This window comes from Glycine max, chromosome 12 (genome assembly GCF_000004515.6).
Source record: "Glycine max cultivar Williams 82 chromosome 12, Glycine_max_v4.0, whole genome shotgun sequence".
NCBI lineage: Eukaryota > Viridiplantae > Streptophyta > Magnoliopsida > Fabales > Fabaceae > Glycine > Glycine max.
This window is the reverse complement of record NC_038248.2, coordinates 20172923-20199561: the sequence shown is the minus strand read 5'-3', so window position 1 is coordinate 20199561 and position 26639 is coordinate 20172923. Positions and strand designations below refer to the sequence as shown.

The 26639-nt window shown below is 33.8% G+C and overlaps 1 protein-coding gene across 1 annotated transcript; it reads right to left on the bottom strand.

Annotated features, from left to right (window-relative positions):
• Window positions 1-319: 319 nt before the first annotated feature.
• On the bottom strand, window positions 320-26639 carry LOC100798525 (abscisic acid 8'-hydroxylase CYP707A1). Its single transcript, XM_003541056.1, has 8 exons — window positions 26490-26639; window positions 25778-25927; window positions 25261-25509; window positions 25046-25132; window positions 24589-24667; window positions 982-1119; window positions 645-822; window positions 320-395 (listed from the first exon to the last, which is right to left on the bottom strand). The coding sequence occupies exons 1-8, from the start codon at window positions 26637-26639 to the stop codon at window positions 320-322; spliced, it is 1107 nt and encodes a 368-aa protein (XP_003541104.1).

Here is a 26639-nt window from a genome sequence, read left to right as displayed (position 1 = left end):
ATTAAAGCAGTAAAGAAATTAGGACCAGAACATACCACTTATCACATTATAAGTATAGAACTAACTAAGACATGTCCTCGAAAGAATCGTCACTCTTATCCTTAGACTTCGGTTCCAATTGCCTCAGTAATTCTTGATACTCCTCCATCTCCTTGGATGACATGTTCAAATGGTCACCTCGATCCTTTATAACCTCCACTGGGTGTACTTGATGCACGCTATATCTAGTCTATTGGTCGGCACTATGTGGACTCAAGTATGGCAAGTTTAACGTGTAGTCCCTATTACGGTGTAGGGTCATACCCACTCTCTTTGAGAGCTACACTGAGCCCATAGACGCCTCGGTGTACTCGATATCGTCAGTACCTAAAAGTTGTTGGTTGTAGGGGCGAGTCCTTCGCTCATCAAACGCCACAAACAATAGAAAATAGTAAAACAAAAGTAAAACATACAATTTACGTAACCATTGTGTGTGGTTATCTAAACAAACAATATTCCCGCATTCTAAGCACAAAACTATCACACTTAACTCACCAAAAGGCCCAATTATTGCCACCAATCCTCCTAGGTCTTGATGGTCTTACAAAAATCATGTGGATGATAGTTGGGAGTGATCGCTACATACAAATAAATCATACACTAACCCTTCATCTCCCAACTCAAAAAGCATAGTCTTGGAGCCTGTCAGAAGTAGCAAACAAATGAGTGCACCAAATGCAGGGTAGTCACCACTCACTAATTCCCCTAGGTTCTTTAAACCTCTATGCCCACTACGCCCCCATGTATCTTTATCAATCATCCACTTCCTCAATGCAACCTCACCTTCTCATAGAAGAAAATAAAACCACTGGTTCTTTACTCTTTGTCCAATCCTCTTGAATCTTGCCACCGCATCATGTGTGTAGTCCTCATACCATGTACATTAACAAACGCGTACAAACAAGCAAACAAGAAAGAAAGAGGAGGCTCGAGCCTACGCACTATTCTTGGGGAACCAATTGTGATCCCTTAAGCGACAAAACAACTTGTGATACACAAACAATTGGATAGCATAACGGTTGTACTTATAGCCATTTAAGCAAACATAAACAATTAGTCGAGGGTCGAACACCCCTGAACCTAAACCACAATGCATACAAATAAAAATGAAAATATGCAACACACACACACACATAATAGAAAATAAATTTGCATATCACATATATAATTGTCAAAGTTCACACTTTGTCGGTCTTATCATTCAATAATCATAATAATAAAATACAGGCACGTATTTTAGTAATTTTATCAACAGAGAATCATCAAAATTTTAGAACATGGATCAACCATAAGATCTTGCAATTATCTCATCAATATAATAGAAAATAAATAAGGAGTTCCAGAAAATAAATAATTCTGATATAATTTACACAAAGACAGAGATTCCAAAGTTAAGCTATTTACTGTCCAAAAATCACTTTGTCACTTGATTTTTCAAAGTTTTGCTCCTAAATTATTTTTAGCGCTCTTGGTGCTTCAGAAGTCGGATTTTCACAAATCTTATATGCTACCCTACATTTTAAACTAAAAAAAATCATTTTTGAAGTCAAAACTTTAATAAAAACAAGCCATACTACTGTAACTCACAACCCAAATTCATGACAAATTTTTCATTTTACTAAAGGTCCTTAAACTTGTTTTATTTGTAACTTTTGCTAGGAAACTCCGATTTAGGTGAAATTTAAGGCTAACTCTATGTTTTAAGATGCAAAGATCTCAATTTTGGCATCTAAAGCTCAAGAAAAATAGCTCAACACACAGATTCAGGACATGACAGCAAGCTCAAAAATTCCAAAAACAATAACATGTTCAAGGAAGTTCAACAACAAGCATATAGTTCAAGAGTTAGAGAGACCCCCTTACCTCTTGATGAACTCACGAAATGTCCAAGCTCAGTCCAAGATGAACACTCTTTCTGACTCAAGTTTCAATGCTTCAAAGGCAACTGAATGCATGAGCAAGAAGGAAAGATGAAAAAGAAAGAACAAGGGTAATTCAAGAAGGATGAAATAGCTTACCAAGCTCAAGAAAACATGTAGACTCTTGGAAGAAGAAGCAAAATAAGCCTTCTTTCCTCTCAATATGTCTCCTGCAAAATGGGAGAGAATGACCAAGTTTTGGCTTTTAAAAACAATCCTAAGATTAGATTATGGCTTTGGACCAAAAGAAAATTGGATGTGGAAATCTTATCTATTTGTTAAGTACAATTTGGAATGACTAATTGACTAGACTTCAAACCATATTCCAACGTGACCAGCCATGCTTCAATTGGGTAGTTTTGCTTTTTGCAAAACTACCAAAAAATGGAAAAGATAGGATTTACCAAAATGGATATTTTTTGTTTTTGTTTTTTTACCAAAACTAGTAAATCTTATCTTAATTGTCTAGGTTATTGTGCTAATCTACCTAGGAACACATGTACCCAGAGTGAACCTCACACAGAGTTAAATTACATTGTCGCTTAATGCGCGGTGTAATTTTTCTACAGATGAAATTTTTGTTCAGGCAGTTTCCAAATTTCTACCAACTAACTAAAATAAATTATTTACACTAAAAATAAATATAACTAACACTAAAATTATATAATTAATATCATATAGAGAATAAATTAAATCACATAAACATATAATAAAATTACACAATGCAAAAATTCCACTATCTAGTCCTTAATAGTGCAATTTTACACTTGCAAGAAAATAAATTGAGAAGGAAATTTTAGGTTATTACATTGATAACTGCAAAATTTGAGTTAATTTGACAGTCAATTTTGGTTAAGAATGATTGTAATTTCTTTACTTTAGTGTTGTTTTTAATGAACTAATAAATAAATTAATATCTTTGTAGTTTTTTATTAGTAGAATTTAAAAGAAGTAGATTTCAAGTGCTTTGAAGGAAAATTGATGCAAAGCCTTGAAGAAAAAGTTGAAGATTGGAATAGCTCACTTAGTACGCAAGACAGGTCCAACGCGTCTTCTCGCTTAGTGACCAGCTCACGCTTAGCGTGCGCGAAGAAGGCCAAAGGCGTGCTTAGCGCGAAAGCCCACAGTAACGTGAGGTCAGCGTGAAAAGTAAGTTAGCTTAGTCTTATAAAAGGAGTAGGAAGTGGAAAGGAAAGACATAACCTACACATCGGGATACAAATCCCTAGACCACCCCAGAGACTCAGAGCTCTCTAATAAATACATCCTAAGCCTGAGCTCTCTAATAAATACATCCTAAGCCTCAGAGACAACATTTTGTGTAATTTAACAAAACCTTAGGAGGTTTCAATGCAATTTGCTCTTTCTTTAAACATTTTTACCCCTAAACATACTATAACATGTGGTTTTTGCCCTCCACATCTTCTTTAGATGTTTCTTAACTAAAATTGTATATGATATTATTTTTGGCCTTTTATATAAAAAAATGAATATAATTTTTTATCTTAATTATTAGTATTATAAACTTATTTTTAGATATAGTAATTTTTATTTTTTTATATTTCTAATTTATTATGAAGTCGTGATATACTCATTTTTTTTCATAGAAGTAGATGTATTAATTGGTAATATTAATTATGTCACACTTTTTTTAGGGTGTCATATAAGTCGAATTTATTAGTAAAAAAGAACATTCCTTAAATTATGAGTAGTTTCAATAGTTATAACCATCACTTAATTCTATAAATATTTTTTAAACAAAATTTTAATTTATGATGTTATTAATTAAAACTAATTAACTTAACTACTCTTTTTATGTATTAATTGGCCTCTTTTTATGTAGTCACTTGAGTCATTTGTTCCTTCCCGGTGAAAAAATTACCACTCCTATAGACTTAGCTCTAGGAGATAACATAAAATCCAAAGGGAAAAGGTTGCTCATTGAACCAACATTCAATATGCCATCTCTTCTATTAAACATAGGAAGTGTTGACCCTCAACTACTTCCAAACTACATAGAACAGTGGACTTCTGTTGTTATAAGAGATTATAGGGTGAACCATGAAAATCATGTATCCACCAACCAAGACATGATAGCAAGAGCCGAAACCTATCTAGGAGATATAGCTAGAGCTTGTTGGGAATCATTTAAACAAACTTTCCTAGAACAAATAAAAACAAATCTAGTAGACCCTGGTCCTAACATCTATAATTTCTGTAGCTTAATACTGCGAATCTTTACAGCCCAATCTATAAATGATGGAAATACCATCAAACAAAAGATTTATCTAGGTAAAACCTAGAAAGACTTTCTATAAGTTACTTTGGTAAAATAAAAGAATTTATCCAAGATTACCTAATATATGCCTCTGTAGCAGGAGGATTTACTGATAAATCTTTGGGAGAAAAATTATTCTTAAAACTCCCTGGTAAATTAGGACAAAAAATTAGAGACAGTTGGAATGATGACCAAATTGACCCAGTCATGAACAATCTAACTGTTAGAATCCAACACATAATGAAAGTGATGGAAAATACATGTACCAACATAGCCATTAACAAACAAATAAAAATGGTTGATTCAGAGATTTGTAAACAGATTCACACTCCACAACAATACCATAAAGAAATTAGGAGGAAAAGGCCTCAGTACAAACCTCCCAATAGACAACCCTCTAGGAAAAAGAATCCAACTCGTAGGTATTTAATTAGAGCCTCTAATTCTAGAAAACCTACTCTCAACAAAGAAAGGCATGTTAGAAAATTCAAAGATAACAAAACATATAAAAAGCAACTAGAATGTGATGCTTGCCACCAACTAGGACATTACTCTAGAGATTGTCTGAACAAAACCAATTTGTTTACAAGAGAAGTAGAATTGATAAAAAGTTGTAGGATGAATCTCATTCCCATAGATGAGACAGTCTCTATTGACTTAGAAATATATTCAATAGTCAGTTGGTCTGACTATACTTCCGAAGAAGAAGAAGTTAACAAAGATTATAAAATCTTAAATGAATTCACTAGAAATGAGTACACTAATCTCTATCAAGTGGACGATAAATATAAACATTATGGAGAAATCCTTGATGATTTGGGATACAACCTTATGTTCAAAACCGAATTAAATGACTGTGTACATGAGATACAATTCCACATAGGACCCGATCATAAAGAATGTCATTTTTGCAAAAGATATGCCCACGAAACATTAAGAGCTCACTATAGTTTATGCTACAAGAATTTTTGCAAAACTTAAGAACAAACAGTTTTGAAAACTGATTTTCTTGATTTTAAGAAGGAAAATGATTCTGGAATTAAAATTATGAACAATAGGATTTCAACTTTGGAAACCAGATTAAACCAAATTAAAAAAAACGGTAGACTTTCTCTACGAAAATTTTGAGAAAAACAGAGTGCAAAATTTTATTGAATAACAAACAAGTGGGCTTATGGCACTACAAAACAAAGATTACATTCCCATAATTTGCAATAAAAAGAATAATAAAAGCCTACATATTTTGGTTAAAATAAATTTTCCTAAAATAAACAATTTTGACCAAACTGAAGTAATCTTGCAAGCTTTAGTAGATACTGGTTGTTCATTTACCTCCATATGCAAAAGTGTTGTACCCCAACATAATTGTTTTAGAAGTAACGTAATAACCAAAACTAGAACCATGTCTGGAGACATAATAACTAATGATACAAAAACCATAAATTTCACTATTCAGTTATCTACAAATTGTGACATTTTTGGCAACAATTTTTTTATAAATAAAGCAAACGTAGTAGATTTGCAACTAGCCAAAGAAAAAATGATTTTAGGACTTGATTTTATCGTACATGATAATAGATCAATCATTATTACAAAAGATTATTTATTAATCTCTGCAAACTCACAAATGTCATCCATAATAGATGAACTCACATCAGGGTTACGAACAAAGCATGGTGATGCCCCCACCAATACCAGTAACCAATGTCCTTGTGACATACCTGGTAGTTGTAAAATAAAAGGATCACAAAATTATGGTAGGATAAGCACTTTAGAAACACCCCATGATTCATACCAAGAAAATATTTTAGATAGTATAAAAATTGAAACTGAGCTACAATACGAATTATCTGTAGCAGAATCTGAATACAATTCCATCAAGATCAACCAAATCATAACTTTCGATAACATACTGTTGGATCAAGTGGCCTCAGAATAATTAAGAAGGGGGGGGGTGAATTAATTATGAACGTGTCTTGACTAATTAAAAATCTATCTTTCTTAATGTAACTAGATTCAATTAGGCTTTTACTACTAAGTTAAGAAAGAAAGAGACAAAAACAAAAACTTAACCAAAAGTACACAACGAAAATTAAAGAGTGTAGGGAAGAAGAAGACAAACACAAGATTTATACTAGTTCAACCACAAATCGTGCCTACATCCAGTCCCCAAGCAACCTGTGGTTCTTGAGATTTTTTTTCAACCTTGTAAAATCCTTTACAAGCCAAAGATCCACAAGGGATTTATCCTCCCTTGTTCTCTTTGAAAACCCAAGTGGATGTACCCTCCACTTGAACTGATCCACAAGAGATGTACCCTCTCTTGTTCTTAGTGTAACAATCCCCAAGTAGATGTACCCTCTACTTGTACCACAAAGGATGTACCCTCCAATGTGTTGGGACAAAGAATTCTCAGGCGGTTAATCCTTTGAATCTTTGTAAGGGGAAATAAAAGATATCTCAAGCGGTTAGTGCTTTGAAATCTTTTGCTTATGAAGAAGGGAAGAACCAAAAGAATTCTCAGGCGGTTAGTCTTTTGAATCTTTTGTAAGGGAGAAGAGAGACACAAAAGAATTTAGGCGGTTAGTCCTTTGTTCTTTTGACAAAGGAAAAAGAGAATGAAAAAGATGAATATCAAGAGTTTTTGAACAAAGAACTTTTCTTGGAAGAGAAAGTTTTGAACAAAAACTTTTAGAAAGATGAAGAGAAAAAGAATCAGAAAATTATGTAGAAAGAGTTGAAAGATATTGAATGATGTTGAGAGAAGATTGAAAGATAGATTGAAAGATAGATGATTGATTCTCTTGATACTTCAATTCATGCCATAGTCATATATTTATAATTTCTTGATGACTCAAGTCAAAACTTGTAACTCTTGGCAATTTCTTTAAAACTAGTCACTTAAAAAGTTATGACTTTTGAAAGAATCTTCATAAACAAGTCACTTGAAGAATTGTGACTTTTGGAAATGTATTTTTTGAAATCAGTCACTGGTAATCGATTACCATTAAGGTGTAATCGATTACACATCAACAGATGTGACTCTTCATTTTGAATTTTGAAAATCTTAACGTTTTAAAACACTGGTAATCGATTACTATAATCAGGTAATCGATTACCAGAGAGTAAAACTCTTTGGTAATGATTTTGTGAAAACTTCTTGTGCTACTCAATGTTTTGAAAAACTTTTTTAATACTTATCTTGATTGAGTCTTCTCTTGATTCTTGAATCTTGAGTCTTGAATCTTGATCTTGATCTTGATTATTCTTGAATCTTGGAACTTGATTCTTGAATCTTTGCTTGAAAATTTGCTTAACTCTTGATTCTTTGGCATCATCAAAATAACCTTGGAAGACATTGCTTCCACACATACAATAGGTTATAGACGAATTAAATAAAACAAGCATAATAGGAGAAGACCCCACTAAATATTGGGAAAAAGATCCTATTATATGAAAATTAGAAATTATAAACCCAAACCTGATAATCAAAACCAAAGATATTCAGTATGGAAATTTCGAACAAGAGGAATGTAAAAACCACATAAAAGCCCTTTTAGATTTAAAGGTTATAGAACCCAACACTAGTCCTCACAGAAGCCCTGCTTTTATTGTTAATAAACATTCAGAACAAAAAAGAGGAAAAACTAGGATGGTCTATAATTATAAAAGGCTTAATGATAACACTCACATAGATAGATACATTATTCCTTCTAAAGATGTGTTGATAAATAGGATCCAGAAAGCCAAATAGTTTTAAAAATTTGATTTAAAATAAGGATTTCACCAAGTAAAAATGCATCCTGACTAAATAAAATGGACCGCCTTTTCTTGTTCAGAAAGATTATTTGAATGGAAAGTAATGTCTTTTGGATTGAAAAATGCACCACAAATTTTCCAAAGAAAAATGGATAACATTTTTGGAAATTACAAAGAATTCACGTGTACATATACAGATGATGTACTTGTTTTCTCAAAAACTAAGAAAGAACACTATCTACATCTTAAACAAGTTCTTCACTTATTTGAAAATTTTGGTTTGATTATTTCAAAGTAAAAAATGGAGATTTGTAAGACCCATATTTCTTTCCTAGGAACAGAAATAGCAAACGGAAAAATAAGGCTTCAGCCTCACATCTCCCAAAAAATCCTTGGCTTTCCAGACAAAATGGAAGATATAAAAACCCTAAGAGCCTTTCTAGGCTTGCTTAATTATGCAAGAAATTTTACTAAAGACTTAGGGAAATATACAACTCCTCTTTACAACAAGACCTCCTTAACTGGATAGAGAAAATTTAATATAGAGGATATAAAATTGGTTCAAAAAATAAAAGAAATGGTTAATAATTTGCCATACTTATCTCTCCCATTAGATTCTGACTACCTAGTCATAGAATGCGATGGTTGTGAACAAGGATGGGGAGCCATCCTAAAGAAAAAGAAAAATAAATATGAAAAAAATTCAAGATGAGGAATTTTGTAGGTATGCCTTAGGAAAATACCACACGAAACCACATGTATACTCAACTTCTACAAATTACAAAGTCAATGTCGTGATAAATGCCCTAGAAGGATTTAAACTCTTTTTGGTCAACAAAAGCGAAATCACCATAAGAACTAATTGTGAAGCAATAGTAGCTTATGATAGTCAACAAATAAATACCGATAAAAAACCTCACAAAAGATGGCTTTTACACAACAACCAAACCCAGATTCCTGGCCTTTACATAGGTGTGCATGCCTATTTCAACTAGAAATTTGTGTGTACTAACAAAATGCCTTTCTGTGAGGATAAAATTAATTGTCCATGCAAAATAAAATTTCTTTTTAGGAAAGCCAAACTAGACCTAGACTAGTTCAAGTCTTTCGAATATGAAGACTTGGCAATCTCCACAAAAAGTCTTCTAGACTATGGATGTCTAGAATCAATCCTGATCCCTCCCTCGGATAGATTTGAAGGGTTTAACCCTTCTATAAATGAAGCTATAAATCTAATACAGGCAGAAATGATGGATGACATGTCCATCAAAATTGTAACTTGCCTAAGCAACTTTTCTACTCAAAATTATCCCTGTTATGTTATGAAACTCATACCAGAGGATCACAAGAATTTTCCCTGTTTGTTCAATGATGAATACAAGTACCAATAATTTTTCTCAGAATCAAACAAATGAGATTTTGACCTGATAAGAGAGACCCATGATACCAAGCTCTTTCAGCCAGCATACAATAGGAAGTTTTTTATACTCTTCCCGGTTGAACATAACAATAAATTGGTCCAATTCTTCCAAAAGGAGAAGAAGGATAAAGAGATTTATAAGGCCAGTGGTTGTCATGGACAACAAACTCCTCCATTTCCATCTACTGATCTTTCCATGGAATAATCGTCAGACATTTTCTGCTTTGGGAACGCCCAAGAAGAAGAAAATGTTATTGTTACAAAGTCATCAAAGAATTGATCAGAAGAAAGACACATCCTGCCAAGATACAACTGTAATCGGAAGCATGAATCTTTTCTTTTACTGAGACTCTGACATTGAGTCTTTTCATAAATAGCTGTCATAAAAATAGGCCATGTGACAAAGTAAAGGAATAATAATTTTACTATTCTTGACTGAAGGGGCCTTTTGTTTTATTGCTTTATCTTTGTCTATAAAAGGAGCCTTGAAGATCAGTTGTAAACACACACAAACACTAAAAAGATAGTGAGAGAAAGAGAAGTAAATGTTTGTAATGGTTTGCTGCGAGCAATAATATCCAGTGTTCTTCGGATCTCCCTCTTTTCCCCCTTATTCTTCCTCCTATTTGTAAGTATGATATCTACCATGTCCGACTAAGTTTTTCGAAGGCACCCTCAAGGGGCCTTAGTTATTTTCATTTAGAAAATGTGAATATGATTTAGAACCTAAACATTTACTTTATTTCATCCTTTTTTTTTAAATAAAACCTAGGATTTGTAGGCCTGCAAAGGTGTTCCCTTGATATTTGTTTTCAAAAATGATGGAAGTCATTTATGGTTAGGTTGGTGCTTGGAGGAAAATAAGATCTTCGTAAGACCCAAAGAGTGTGGGCGGTTAGTGATCTTTAGTACTCGGCTTAATATCCAAAAAACCTATAAGGTTCTTCTATTTTTTTTTTAAAAATCTAGGATCATCATATGAAATAACTTACAATGTTCAATTGAGGAGTGCCCTCTATCCATCTAAATCGATCTCTCCTTCCGCTTACTCCTATAATTGTGTTTTTCTTTAATCTCGTTTTATTACTGATAAAATATAATATAATCCAACTAGGGGTCTCTGCCACCTTTCCTGATCTATATTATATTGATTATTTTAAGTTTGTCTTTATTTACAACTTCTTTTATTATTTACTTATTATTATTACACTTGACTTGGTACCTCTTTGGTTATAACTTAATTCTATAAATATTTTTTTAAAATTTTTTAATTTATGACGTTATTAATTAAAACTAATTAACTTAACTACTCTTTTTATGTAGTCATTTGTTATAAAAGAACAAGGTTTTGTTACACTCCATTTTATTGATCAAATTTATTTGAAATCACAAATTTTGTAGATTTCACTTCTTATTTGATGAATCTCTCATGAGCTGTAGCTTCCAATAAAAGTGTGTGTCAAGTTAAGACAAATTAAAACCCTCAAATTTTTTGATTTATGCAAACAAATGATAAGGTCTTATATCTACATTTGGATGTTTTTTCATACAAAAGAGGTCCAATATTTTCATCTATCCTCACAAATGATAGCCTATGGATGTTGAGTTTGTGCATTTATGAACACTTAACGCTTTGATGTTTTTTATCCTTTGTGCAAAGAATAAATGTTCTATTCTTTATATGATATGTGGAAAAGTATGAAAGAGAAAAGAACCAACAAAAAAGCTACCTATTGTATCATAAGACGTGCCAACAATAAAGGCAGACAGTGAAGGAGAGATTTGTCTGTATAATTGTACACAAAACCCTCTTATTGTAAAAGCCCAACAAGAGGCTAACAAAGGTTGATACCAGTGGTGTTGCTAGTAGAGCAGTGGCTAGGTGTGAAGTTTAGTAGGGTTGCTGGCAAGTTGTTGAAATCCAATGGTTGGATGGTTATGTTAGTGACATCTAATCTTGAAGGATGAGGATTGGATGTAGCTTAAGGTTGGGGTGAATCAATATAAAAATTATTGTGCGTAATCTTCTTCCTCTCTCTTTGCACTAATTTGAAATTGTTGATTTGTTAACTGATTTTTTGAAATCTTTAAGGTAGAAAACTCTTTTATAATGGAACTTAAAATTGAACCTTTTCGTCAAAGTCTTTTCAACTAAACTCTTTTTGAAACAAAACTCTTAATTGTAAAATCCTTTTTTCAAAAATTGCTTGCATTTTTGTTCCGAGCTTATAAATTATTTTCGAAAGTGATTTTGATAAAAAAAATTGTCCATATCATCTTATATATACATATATTATTAGAGATAGGGGGAGCAACATGAAAAAGCTTAAACAAGTTTTGTCTTTTGCATGCTCAACTCAACTCTTTGAGTGACATTTGTATTGATTATTGTATCTTAGTATCTTTCTTTTCATGTGTACATCATGCATCATCATGTAGAAGTAAGAAGATTGTTTCTAAAGTTAGAAACTTTTTTAGTGCATAAAACTCTATTTCAATCGATTACAAGGTGTATCGTAATCGATTACACAAGTGTTTGTAGCTTGCAAAGAGATTCTAGTTTTGGTTTAATCAATTACTAGTAAATCGTAATCGATTACGCAGTTCAATGATTGGTTTTTCATGAGTCTCTACTTTAATCGATTATCAGGTGATCATAATCGATTACTTTTCTCTTAAAAGTGTTCCTAAAAGTAGTCAAGAACACTTTAATCGATTACATCAAGAATATAATTGATTACATTATTCTTGGAAGTTTTCCAGATGTTGGGAAGAACACTTTGATTGATTGAAATGATAATATAACCAGTTACTTCTTTGAAATAATTGATTACATTGACTATTTAATCAATTACAGACGGTTATAACTATTTTCTCTATAAATAACAACCTTGTGTTCTCATTTTATTGAAGAAGAAAAATAGAAGAATAAGTGTTTAGAATAAGTGTGTGATTCACAACTTCTAGACTTCGATTTTCTAAAGCTCTCATGGTATAAAGTGAGTTATGAATTTCTCTTGAGTTCAAGAAGACACTCATTCACTCAAGAAAAGGTTCTTGCATGTGGTTGATCAGGTTGTGTCTCTCCTTGACTCAATTTTTCATGTGTTTTACATGTTGTATATGCTTGAATTTTTGAAGGCATGCTAGAATATGTTTTTCTAGTTTGGGCTAAGGGTAGGTTTCTCTTAGTCTTTTATTCACAAAGGACCCTATGGTTGGGTACTTTAGTCTCTTTTTCTAGGGTAGGAACTGAGATTGATTATGATTGCTAGTAAGAATTCTATATGCATAGTGAAAATCTAATTCGGTTTGGATTAGATAACTAGGTTAGCTTCTCTAGAGATAGAGAGTGAACCAGTATAAAAATTGGTGTATATCTTCTCTTGATCTTATCTTTCTTTCTCATTCTAGTCTTGATCGATTTATTGAAGGTTAAAGAAAATAAATTTTTGAGAAAGAAATATAACAAATGATTTTGTGTTAAGGGTGATTGATTAAATATTAATTTATCAAAAGTTTGTGATACGATCCTTGGAAAAGAAGTTTTTTTTTTAACTCTGGTTTTTAAGTTTAATTTAATTTAGAAACCAATTTACCCCTTTCTTGGTTTGTGATTTCCATCATCTTTTTCATTTCCCAAGTTAAGCAATCAGGTTGATAATCCTTTTATTGAGACGCTCTTGCTTTACCAAATCAACTTTTCGTTCTGCTTTGGTAGCTTGAAATTTGGTAGTATAAGTAGATTTTTGAGCTTCTAATTGCCGCAATTGTTTCAAGTCAGTTGTAGTAGAGTGATAACGACATTGATGCATATTGTGATTAAAGATTAAATAAACTATTTCCATGTTGATATGGTTGAGGAGTTGGCGACTAGCATCAGAAACTGTGGGAGCCTTGACCACTTTTGCAAAAGAAAGCCAAATTGACTTCAACATAGTTGGATCGGAAGGGCCATCCCCTAACATAAACTGCTCCACATGAGAAAAGTGATCATTAATGGCAGACTTATCCAACATCATTGGAATAGAGGAAGTTGGGGATTGAAAGTATTCAATTTAAGCTTTCCTTAGTGATGTTTGGCAAAACAGGGCATGTGAAAGCTGGTGATTAAGTAACTATTGGAGCAGTGGGTATAGAAAATAATTCAAAAGGCACATTGGAAGGTTCTTCAATAGAAGCTGGTTCCTAAGGTTTAAAAAGCAAAGATAGGTTAGGAGAGGCTATAGTTAATAAAAAGAGAATCTATGGCGATTGAAAACTTATGTGTACAAGAGTGGAAATAAATCCAATCTTTAACCTTTTGCGGCTTTGGCTAGAAGTAGCAGCCAATATCTTCAAGTAACTTAGAATGAGAAACAATGATAGGTAATGAAGAAATAGGATAAGATAAGGAATGTATATTAATAGTTGAGTTGAAGGAGGGTGGTCAGGAATAGTCAATTTCTGAGTAGTATCAGATCTAGTAGTCCTTTTGAAAATCAAAGGGGCAGAGTTTGGAGTGGTGTCCTCCTCCACATTTTCCATATCAATGGTTTCAATTCGACGTTTGGATGTGATAGGAAGATGTTAGCTGAATAAATAGAAAAGAGAAACTAAATGACAAAGATGCAAAATAGTACCAGTTGGCAGAGCTGGTGAAGGATTAATGGTGATTCCAGTCGAGGAACTCCTTTTCTTCTTAGTTGAAATAGAAACCAGATGAGGAGAAGGTTGGGTTTGGCTTGGAGTTTGAGAAATAGGATCTCGTTGAACATAATCATTGGCTTGCAAAAGGTAAAGAGGAAAACCTTTTTTGAAAAAATGGGCGTCTTTCACAGTAGGCCACCAATTGAGAAAGCTAGTTGTTTTCTTGTGATCAAGAAAAAAACAGATGGGATTTAAAGAGGTTGGGCATCCATTGGGTCAATTCAGTGGTTTTATTTACCTCATTGGCATACAGTGAAGGACAAGAAGTAGGCGAGGTCATGGTTCCAAAGGCCATGGGAAAGTGTTGAGTGAGGCCAAATTGACGAGCCACAAACTGTGGGTTGTAAGGTTCAACATAAATTTTGTCATACCTTGAAGTAGGCTTGACTCCACAAAGCAAGTCTCTGGCCGACAAGATGCTACCCCAATTTGCCGATTGAACTACTTTAGCTTCCAAATCGACAAGCGAATTCATTTTCAACCTGTCAAGAACAACATGGTCAATATTATTAGGGGGAAGAAAGAAGAAAACAAAGGTTAGAGGAATATTATTATATTTTTTTCTAGCACCAAGAATATAATTAATATAAAAATGGGAGTATTATTTTATAAATGTGAAAGTTATTCATAAAATAAGAATAATATTCTATTGTTACATATTAGGATCAGATCATGTGATTAATTATCATAATTAGTCATGTGAATAATTGTAAATTACCTTTGTCTTATAGCTGGAAGCTTCTTAAAGTAAAAGATATGAGATAATTTTATTTTCATAAAGATAAAGAGATATGAAATTATTTTAAATAAAACCTTTCCTTTTTTTTTTATTTGAAAAATACCCAAATCCATATCTCTTTAACATTATAAATAGAAGCATCTACTTGAGGCAAAGTGCACTAGACACAAACTAGAAAAACTCAAGCCTAATTTTAGACCTGAAAAGTAGTAAAGAGGATTTGCTCTTTAGAGTTCGAATCATCAAAAAGTTGATATTAGAGATTGTTCTTGGTGTGGATACACGTAGAATCTTCACACTATTGAAGAACAATTTTGTTGCTTCAAGAACGCACATCCGAGTACACAAACCTAATTTTCTCTATTTATTATTGTTGTATATTTTTGAATGCAAAATAGATAATAATTTTTTGATGCAAGTGTTGAGAACACTTCTATGTTGTAAATCATGCAGGTTTTGATGATGTCAAAAATAATTTGCTTGATAATGAGTGTCATCACCAAAAAGGGGGAGAATATGAATCATGCAGGTTTTGATGATGTCCAAAAGAATTCACTTGATAATGATTGTCATCATCAAAAAGGGGGAGAATGTGAATGTATGAATACATGATTTGAATGATGCCAAAGTAGAATCAAACAAGCTTACTTCAAAGGAGAAACATTGCTTCAAGATTAATACAAGGTTGCTTCAACAAACAAAGCCTTGCTTCAAGATTAACTAAAGATCAAGCCTTGCCTCAAAACAAAGTGTTTCCAAGACATCCAAGGCTCTGGTAATCGATTACCAGCAGTGTAATCGATTACCAGAAGACAATTTTAAAAAATAGTTGTTAAAAAGGGTTTTGAATTTGAATTTTGAACCTGTAATCGATTACCAGATGTTTGTAATCGATTACCAGCAATGATACTCTTGAAATTCAAATTCAAAAGTCACGACCTTTCAAAATATAACTGTGTAATCGATTACAAGTGAAAAATTTCAGAAAAAGCTTTTTGAAAAGACACATCTCTTCAAACCATTTTGAAAAGGCACGAAGGGCCTATATATATGTGTGTTTGACTTCAAAAAGAAAGAGAGAGGGAGATATTCAAAGAGAACTTCATTGTCAAATGCTTTCTCAATAACTCTTGGGCAAACACTTGCAAATCTATTGAGAGTTCATCCAGGAACATCAAATTGTATTATCCACTCTGGAAGAAGGATGAGCTGTACATAAGCATTGAGCGAGTGTCAACTCGCTAAGCACACCACCTGCAGCCTCCAGGATGAGCGAGAAGACTGGCGCTAAGCCAAAAACCACTTATGCAGGCTAAGCGAGCCATCTCACAATAAGCGCTCGGCCGCCAACAAGATTGCCTATTTAAAGTTGAAATCTCGAATTTGGAAGGGGGGGGTGAGCTTTTTAGAGAATTAGCTTTTAGTTTTGGTTGTGGAGGGACGGAAAGAGAGAGCTGAGCTTGACGAGGAAGCCATCTTGCGGAGCTTTGGATGAGATTTTGAGTGATTGTGAGGTTTCTAGAGGTGGAGGAGACATCCCCACTACTTGTACTTCTTCAGTCTTTCATTTTCTCTTTTCATTGTTGTAAAAGAAGCTTCCCTACTATGGAGAGCTAAATCCTCAGTTGGTTCTTCCTATGTGGTACTTGATGTAAATACTTTCATATTTATCTAATGATGTTTTATGTGTTCACTATGCTATCAGTACTTCATTCTAGTGTGCCTTTGCCTTGATCACGCAACTACATGCTTAGGTAGGGTCACTCAACATTGGGAAATGGTTTGATCCTTAGAACCTGATAGGACGGGGCTAGCTTATCGTATTTTCATGAGACATCGGGGTACAATAACTTAGTTTTTGGTATGTTATGCCTTAATGCGGTTCTGGTTAAGTTTGGTCCAACAAGAGACATTTGAGGACGACGCTTGATTAGGATTAGGCTAAACATGCACGAGACATCGGGGTTTAGTAGTGCAGGAGACAACATAGAACACATGAACATTGTTAGGTAAAGAACATCCTTAGTAACATCAGTCCACCAGTAGGAAGACCAATCGGTTGTCTATCTGTCTTCACACACCCCTACTCACCTTTACTTGCTTTTGAATAGTTTAATTTACATACTTGTCCATACCACACACCAAACATTTATCACAAGATGCTCATTTGCTTAACTACAGCTTTACCAAGTAAAACAAGTTTCCCGAGAGTTCGATACTCGGTATTCACTTACCGTTTTATACTACTTGAGTGATCTGGTACACTTGTCGGCCGTCGACCAACAAAGTTAGTGAAAATCTCAAGTGGGTTGCTTGAGGACTGGACGTAGGCACGGGAAGTGGTCGAATCAGTATAAATCAAGTTTGCATTTCTCTCTTCCCTTATCTCAGTTATTTTATTGCAGTTTACTTTGTCTTGGGCATTTAAAAGAACATTGTTAAATTGATTGCTTCTTCTTCTTCTGCATTCTAAGCCTATCATTTAAAAAGGGGTTTAGGTTTTTTAGTGGGAAAATTTTGAAACTTAATTCACCCCGCTTAAGTTATTGAGGCCACTTGTTCAACAAGTGGTATAAGAACAGGATTCTTGTCTAAAGTTTAAAAACTTTAAGAATAGATATGGCCTCATCTAACTTTCGATTTCCCGAGGGAAATTCTATTAATAGGCCCCTTTTTTTCAATGGTGAGGATTATCACTATTGGAAAAACCGAATGCAGATCTTTATAGAAGCTATAGATTTAAATATATGGAAAGCCATTGAATTTGGTCCCTTCATTCCTACAATGGTAGTGGGAAATGCAACTATAGAAAAACCTAGAGAAGAATAGGATGATGATGAAAGAAGAAAGGTTTAATACAATATAAAGGCAAAAAATATAATCACTTCTGCATTAGGCATGGATGAATATTTTAGAGTCTGAAATTGTAAAAATGCAAAAGAAATGTGGGATACATTACAAGTAACCCATGAAGGCACAACTAATGTCAAGAGATCTAGAATAAATACTCTCACACATGAATATGAACTCTTTAGAATGTATCAATATGAGACCATACAAGATATTCATAAGAGATTTACTTACTCATATAGTTAATCATGCATCATTGGGAAAAATATTTCCTATTGAAGATCTCATTAACAAAGTGCTGAGATGTTTAAGCAGGCAATGAAAACCAAAAGTAACAACAATTGTAGAATCAAGAGATGTCACTAATATGTCTCTTGCCACTCTCTTTGGAAAACTTCAAGAACATGAAATGGAACTTATGAGACTCCATCAACATGAAGAGAATGATAAAAAGAGGAAAGGAATAGCACTCAAAACCTCATCATCTTCTATTCAAGAAGAAAGTGACAAAGAGGACTTGACTGAAATAGAAAAAGATGATGATTTTAGATTTTTTGTGAAGAGATTTAATAAATTTCTGAGAAACAAAAGAAATCAAAGGAAATCAAACATCAATCCAAAGAAAAAGGAGAAGATTCCTCCTTAGCTCCAAAATGCTATGAATGCGATCAACCTGGGCACATGAGATTTGATTGTCCTGTCTTTAAAAGAAGAATGAAAAAATCCGACAAGAGGAATTTCAAAGAAAAGAAAGAAAATAAAACATTTATCACTTGGGAAGATAATGACATAAATTCTTCAAGTGATTTAGAAAATAAAATCATAAATCTGGGTCTCATGGCGAAAGACTATAAAAGCGGAGAAGAGTTGGCACATTGATAGTGGTTGCTCCAAGCACATGGTAGAAAATGCATCAGAGATTATTCATATTTCTCCCAAAGATAGTGAATATGTGATCTATGGAGACAAAAAACAAAGGCCACTTGATCAACAAGCCCAACAAGTGGTATCAAATGATACCAAAATGTCACTTGTCTTTGATTGATTACTTTTGATTATTTTTGCCTATGATTGTTAATTTTTGATTGAGTTTTGATTGTCCTTGATGATTATGATTGATAGTTATGTTGATTGTCTTTGATGATTGCTTTTGATGATTATTTTTTATTGAGTTTTGATTATTTTTTATGATTGCTTTTGATTGAGTTTTTGATTGTCTATGATGGTTGTGTTTGAGAGTTATGATTGTCTTTGATGATTGATTTTGATGATTGTGTTTGAAGGTTATGTTGATTATTGATAACTTTTGATGATTGTTTTTTTATTATTATATATTTTGATTGTTTTATACTGGATATGTATTTTTGTGGGTGCAAAACAGTTTGTTTTAATGTCTTTTGGTATCACTTGACTCTCATATATTGCAACAAGCGGTAGCATTTTCTTTTAGGCCATGAAATGATACTTTCATGGATACTTGTATGGTATGACATTCTCTACTCTTTTAATTCATTATAAATTGCTGAATGATTTTCTCCTCTCTGCTCATGATTTGTTTTTGATGTTAACGAAGGGGGAGAGCTAGATAAAAAATAAAATAGTAAGGGAAATTATCTATTCTTTATGAGACAACTTTTTATATATCAAATCTATGAAATCTTCAACTGTCTCATATAAGCAATCATTGCAAAATCAAGGGGGGAGTAAGCTATACAGATAGATATTTTGTTGTTGTTGTTGTTGCTCCTAACCTACAGATGGTTGTCATCATCAAAAAGTGTGAGAATGTAAATCATGTAGGTTTTGATGATGTCAAAAAGAATTTGTTTGATAATAAGTGTCATCATCAAAAAAGGGAAGAATGTGAATCATGCAGGTTTTGATGATATTGAAAATAATTCACTTGATAATGATTGTCATCATAAAAAAGAGGGGAGAATGTGAATGTATGAATACATGATTTTGATGATGCCAAAGTAGAATCAAACAAGGTTGCTTCAAAGGAGAAACATTGCTTTAAGATTAATACAAGATTGCTTCAACAAATAAAGTCTTGCTTCAAGATTAACTAAAGATCAAGCCTTGTCTCAAAACAAAGTGTTTCCAAGACATCCAAGGCTCTGATAATCGATTACCAGGCAGTGTAATCGATTACCAGAAGATAATTTTGAAAAATAGTTGTTAAAAAGGATTTTGAATTTGAATTTTAAACCTGTAATCGATTACCAGATGTTTGTAATCGATTACCAGCAACGATACTCTTGAAATTCAAATTCAAAAGTCATGACCCTTCAAAATATAACTGTGTAATCGATTACCAGTGAAAAATTTCAGAAAAAGCTTTTTGAAAAGACACATCTCTTCAAACCATTTTGAAAAGGCACGAAGGGCCTATATATATGTGTGTCTGAATTCAAAAAGAAAGAGAGAGAGATATTCTAAGAGAACTTCATTGTCAAATGCTCTCTCAACAAGTCTTGGGCAAACACATGCAAATCTATTGAGAGTTCATCCAGGAACCTCAAATTGTATTATCCATTCTAAAGGAGAGAAATCTTTCTGTTCATCTCAGAAAGTAAGTTGTAATCAAGAGACTGGTTGTCTCTTGAATTGTGAGTTTCCTAAACACAAGGGAAAGGGTTTCCTTGGGTGTTCAGAAGTTGTAAAAAGGTTTTTTTTTACAAAGTTAGTGAAAATCTCAAGTGGGTTGCTTGAGGACTAGACGTAGGCACGAGAAGTGGCCGAACCAGTATAAATCAAGTTTATATTTCTCTCTTCCCTTATCTCAATTATTTTACTGTAGTTTTCTTTGTCTTGGGCATTTAAAAGAACACTTTTAAATTGATTGCTTCTCCTTCTTCTTCTACATTCTATGCCTATCATTTAAAATGGGGTTTAAGTTTGTTAGTGGGAAAATTTTGAAACTTAATTCACCCCCCCTTAAATTATTGAGGCCACTTGTTCAACATATGTAACTATCATCTTGTATGCATAATACACCTTTTTATCATTGAACACAAATTTTGGTGTTGTATCATAGTCATATGAGGGATTTGTGAGATTGAGTCAGCTTATCCAAAATTTCTAAACTCAAACACACACCAAAATGAATTCAAAGGGTTCATCTATTCCAATTTTGCTTTCACTATTTGATGGCAGACACTACCTCCTTTGGGTTGTTAGAATGGAAGCCTATCTTGATGCTTGTGATCTATGGGAAGTTGTTGAAGACATGTACAAATTTCCACCCTTACCGAATAATCCAACGGTAGCTCAAATAAAAAATTGCAAAAAGAGGAAACAGAGAAAGTCAAAGGCAAGAGCTACCTTGTTTGGAGTATTATCATCCACTATGTTGATAAAAAATAGTGACACTGAAAACACCCAACGAGATTTAGGAGTTTTTGAAGCAAGAGTATGATGGAAACGAAAAGGAGAAAGCGATGCAAGTGCTGAACTTGGTTTGAGAATTTGAGATGTAGATAATGAAGGAATAAAAAACAATTAAGGAATATTTTGACAGGCTTCTTCACATATAGGAACAATGTAAGGCTTCTTGGTACTAATTTTTCAAATAACAGAATTGTTAAAAAAATTCTAGCCATAGTGCCTGAAAAATTTGAATCCACAATTGCATCTCTGGAGAACTCTAGGGATTTGTCAAGTATTAATCTAGAAAAATTGGTGAATGCACTACAAGTACAAGAACAAATAAGGCTTTTGAGGCAAGAAGGATATGTAGAGGGAGTTTTCTGAGCCAAGAACTACAAAGCTAACAAATACAACCAAAATAGCAATACACATGTTTTTTTGCCTTATCCCTACTGCAAAAAAAATAATCATCCACACAACAAGTGTTGGTGGAGGATAGACACAAAATGCCACAAGCGTGGCCAATTGGGACATGTAGATTGAATTTGCAAGTCTAAACCAAAGGAGGCAAAGGTGATTGTGGAGGAACAAGAAGATGAGCAACTTTTTGTAGCAACATGCTTTGCTACAAGTAGTAGTTCCAATGATTCATGGTTAATAGACAATGATTGCACAAATCATATGACCAATGACCAGAAGCTCTTTCAAGGAGCTTGCCAAAAGCATCATTTCCAACGTAAAAATTGGAAATGGTGATTTCACCTCATTCAAGGAAAAATGGATTGTTTCTATTGAAATCTTGAAAGGTTTGAAATATATCTTTGATATCTTATATGTTCCTGAGATTAATCAAAATTGTGTTAAGTGTTGCTCCTTTGTTGGAGAAAGGCTATAAGGTGTCTTTTGAACACAAAATTTGTTTGATTAAAGATGCAAACAACAGGTGTTCAAAGTTCATATGAAAGGAAAGAGTTTTCCTTAGGTTCGATGAAGGAAGAGCAAGAAAACGATGAAGATGACAATGTTGACAAGATACAGTTGTTGAAGAAGCCATATGAGAAAAACCTTGAAGACCAGACGCCTCAAGAAAATAAGCCTACAAGGAATTTAACGGTGGTCCTACCTGAGAAAGATGATGGCAAAAATTACAAAAAAAAAATAAAAAAAGAAAAACACACTACTACAAAAGTAGCTTTTTAAGACGCAAGATTTACATCGGTTCTTAAAGAACCGCTTTAGTATAGGACGCGGTGGCATTTTTGTAATTAGGGGGAGAAATTTTGTTTTTAAGGTCACACATTCTAAGGCGGTTACAAATAACCGCCTTAGAATGTTATCTTAATGCAAGACAACGACGGTCCTTTGATAAGCCCGTCTTTGTTCCTGCGTGGCCCATACACTAACCCCTCTCTCTGCTGAACCTCACTCTCTCTTTCCACAACATAGCTGAACCTTGCTCTCTCCCCTCTCTTTGTTGTGCCCTTCGCTCTCTCTTTCCACAACATAGCTGAACCTCAGCTCTCTCCCCTCAAACCTCGCTCTCCCTCAAACCCATCTCTCCCTATCTTAAACCCCTAAAAGTTCCTCGAAACCTCGCTTTCTCGAAACGCACCTCAAACCCCTGAAAGTTCATTGAAACCTTGCTCTCTCGGCAACGCCCATTATGTGTAGTGGAGCTCGTGCTGTGAGTACGTTAGAGAGCCCGTGCCTGTGACCTGTGTGGCATCTCCCAGAAGTGTAGCTTCTGTGACCCGCCATGGTCTTCACAGCTTAGGTCATCATACCGGTAATTTTACGAATCTCCTTATGGTCTTTAATTTCTGCTACATATTTCCCCCATTTCCTGCGTTTATATCCAATCTATACATGCTTGATGGTTTCCTGTTCTAGACCTAGAGAGCTGACACACGAAAATAGCCTAAATACTTCGAGGCCTTGGCCAAATTTTCAAACCAAATAAATGAGAATCTGTTCTAGAATGTTAAGTGAAATATTGAAAAGAATTTTTACTTTCATTGAACCTTAAAAATAAAAATGATGAGTAATGTGGACATGTGGTATCCAAGCTTGTGTATTCAAAACACATGTGTGTGTGAGTGTGTGATTTGGATTCATTCTGGCAAAATCTTAAAATTTTAAAATACAACACAAACATATCAAATGTTTTATTGCATTTGGCATCTCACTTGTACAACCCATGGTTCTGTTTGATGCTTCAAGCATTTTAAACAGTCCTGTACTATAGATCGAGATGGTTTAAATTCATTATCAATCATTATATGCCTAATTTGCTGCTGTTAGATTAGAAACCACCAATATATATACAGCTGGTATCAAGAGCAAAAGAGAAGTGCAGGTGTGTACAACTCTGTGTTGTGCCCCTAACTAATAAAATTCCACAAAATTGTAGCCTGTAGGTTCAATTTTCAGCATAAAGTTGTTTGTCATGTAATTGGTTACTCCTCTGTTTGGAATTTTATAATTAAACTAGGTAACTGTTCATAAGATAATGGCATGTCTGGGAGGACATCATATACAAAACTCGAATATGAAAAATCAAATAGTAGGATTATTTTAAGATTCTGCAACCACTTAAACTTGGTGGTTCTGAGTGCATTACATCGAATTAGTGAAAAGCAAGCATAAAAGGAAATTATATATGTAGAGTACTTGTAGTTGCAGTTGACTTCAGTTATGGGTGTTCTTTGGTATGAATATTCTTTACCCTAATCCTTTCTTTTCTACAATGAGGAGTAGTGTCGAATCAGAATGATAGATAGAATAGAACAAAACCAGGTGACCCAGTAGCAGTTAAGTCCACTAGTATATCTAAATCAATTTTTGTTTTCTATCGACATCATTGCACGTTTCTCATTCATGGCCATTATACGCCAAAAAGCTGGAACTTTGTCCCGCAATATCACTCAGGGTAGCCCACCATTTTGGTCACATGCTAGTGTGCTACTCGCCAGAATATTTGGAACTTTGTTCTTTAATATGAAACTTTGCAATTCTTACATATAAAAACTGATAATTCAGCATAGTGCTGTGAATACAATATAAGATCAACTATACAGTACTAGTCTTTAATGAGATATCTAAACCTTGGTTTATACTAAAATTAGTGAAGTATTAGAATTTTAAAAAAGTTAAGATCACTTAAGCAATTTCTCATAGGCCTAAAACAATTTGATAATAATATATTAAATGACCTATCAGGTCTAGTAAGGAAGCGACATATTTCATGATTACAAAACTTTTCAACATTAGTAATTTGCCTTATTTACTTTTGAAATGGGATTTTTTGAGTATGGACTATATGTATCTCTACCCGGAGACACAATTTTATTTGATTGTAATATGATTGTGTAACAAAATTTGGATGCTGCTGCTGTATTTGTTATCAATAACTATTGGCACATGTGTAGCTTACGATAATTTGCATGGTGCATTTTGACACAAAAAAAGTCCCATTTTTTGAATAATGCTGAAGTCTTGCATATATAGTAAATATTCTTCTGACCCTTGTATTCCACATCAGCTATTGCTTCTCTGAAATGGAATGATATAATGCTTGCCATTCTTAAACTCTCTAACACAACCTGACCAAGTCCACAGTTTGCCATTATAAGTCACTAGCAACAAACTCACATCTAACACTTTGCTTAAACCACTAGACTCAGTAGAGACTTGTAACATCTGTTCATTTAGTTTTTATTTTGTTGGACCAATTAAAATTAATTTATGCACTTCAATTTTTGGACAAGTAGATGAGAGAAATTCTATAAAAGTTAAAGCGAATAAGTTGATTTTAACTTCCAGAAAAAAACTCAATTCATTTTATCTTCTTATTCTCTTCTATAGGTATTTATGGAAAAGTTTTTCTAAAACAATATAGTGCCCTTATAAGGTGTAAATTCTAGAAAAAGCATGAATTGTTTAGCTAGATGTGACATTGGAACACTGCATTAACCTCGTACCTTGTGAGTAATTCGCATGTTTCTAGTCTGATCCCAACTCAGTGGTAGGTTACCTTCATTAGACTTGTGAATTGCCTTCTGCTCAGCCTGCAAAGCCAGCATTACCACAAATTCTAGTCATTACCAACATAAAAATCCCAACACCCCCTTTTTTTCTTACAATATAGATAACCCTCATGTTAAAGTTCCCTTTCTTTGTGGATCATATTTCGCACCTTTACAGACTCCAGAAGTTTCGGTTCATCATGCAGGTACTTTACAACCCATGTCATGGCACTAGCTGTGGTGTCCTGAGCAGCAAAAAGCACCCCAATAATGTTATCTGCAATTTGGTCATCAGATAACACTTCTCCCCCTTCACCTTTCCAATTCAATAAGCAGCTCAAGAGATCCCTTTCAAACAACTTCTTCTCCTTCCTCTCACAAATTATGTCACATATAATCTTGCTAAGTCTCCTTCTAGCCTACAAATTACATATCCAAAAAAATAGTAGAAAATTAAGACGAGGCTTTAAATTGCAGCCGTGTTCATTGTCGCGATTGTCACAATTCTTGACATTGCAAGAAATTGTAGGCAAATGAGACCGATGCAGCTTTAATTACGGCTGTGATGGAATCACAAAAAGTCTAAAAACCTTGACATTGCAGCTAAAATCAGTCTCGGGCTGATTTTTAAATCTTTTAAGCACAATACACTAAGACATGAAATTTGTTGAAGACAATTAGTATTACCAATAGTGCCTTTTGGTATTGTGTTCTTGGGATGCACATTGGAAAGGATTTGTAACCATTGTCCACAATCCGGTAATTCTTCTTTAGCTCCTCTCTCAAACGCGGCTCTAGATGGCCAAAAACTGTGAGGATTCCAACTTCAAAAGAAAACTGCAAGCAAGCATTCAAGGGTGTTGGACCACTTAAATTATTGACCCTCTCATTACACTATCTGTTACGAACGCTATTCTACATACTACTTCTAAGGAACTAGGAAGGAAACTAATGGAGATAATTGTTCTGCTTGATTTTTCATTCCACTTCTTTTACATATTTATACTACTATAGCTAACAGAAATTCAAATTGCTGTAAAAGAATTATCACTACCAACAAACTAGTGGAATGCTGTAACAAACTCAGGAAGATTCTACAAGCACTTAGAGCCTTCGCGCAAAGCAAGTAAGTGGGCTTCTTACTCACTCTTCTTGGCCTGTTAGTAGCTTCTGCAATGTGGCCTGTGTGGTGTTCTGTTGTTGAATTGCTATCACTATCCCACTTATATAGTAAAATATACATAAACAAATGCCAGAAATGCGAGACTCACCAGTGCTTGAATATAAATAGCAATATAATAATCCATCCAATCATTGGTCCAGTGTCAATGAGTCAATTTAATATAAAAGCTATACACATACACACACATATTATGTTTGCAGCAAAAATTAAACCTACCATTTTCATTTCCTTAAATGTGTTAATGACTTGGCCATCACCACCCCAAGAGTTCATGGCAGATAAGGCTAAGGCTTCAATATGAGGCACCAAGTTGCGAAGTGCTTCTAAAGACAGTGACCTCTGAACAAGCTTCCTCAAATTAATCAT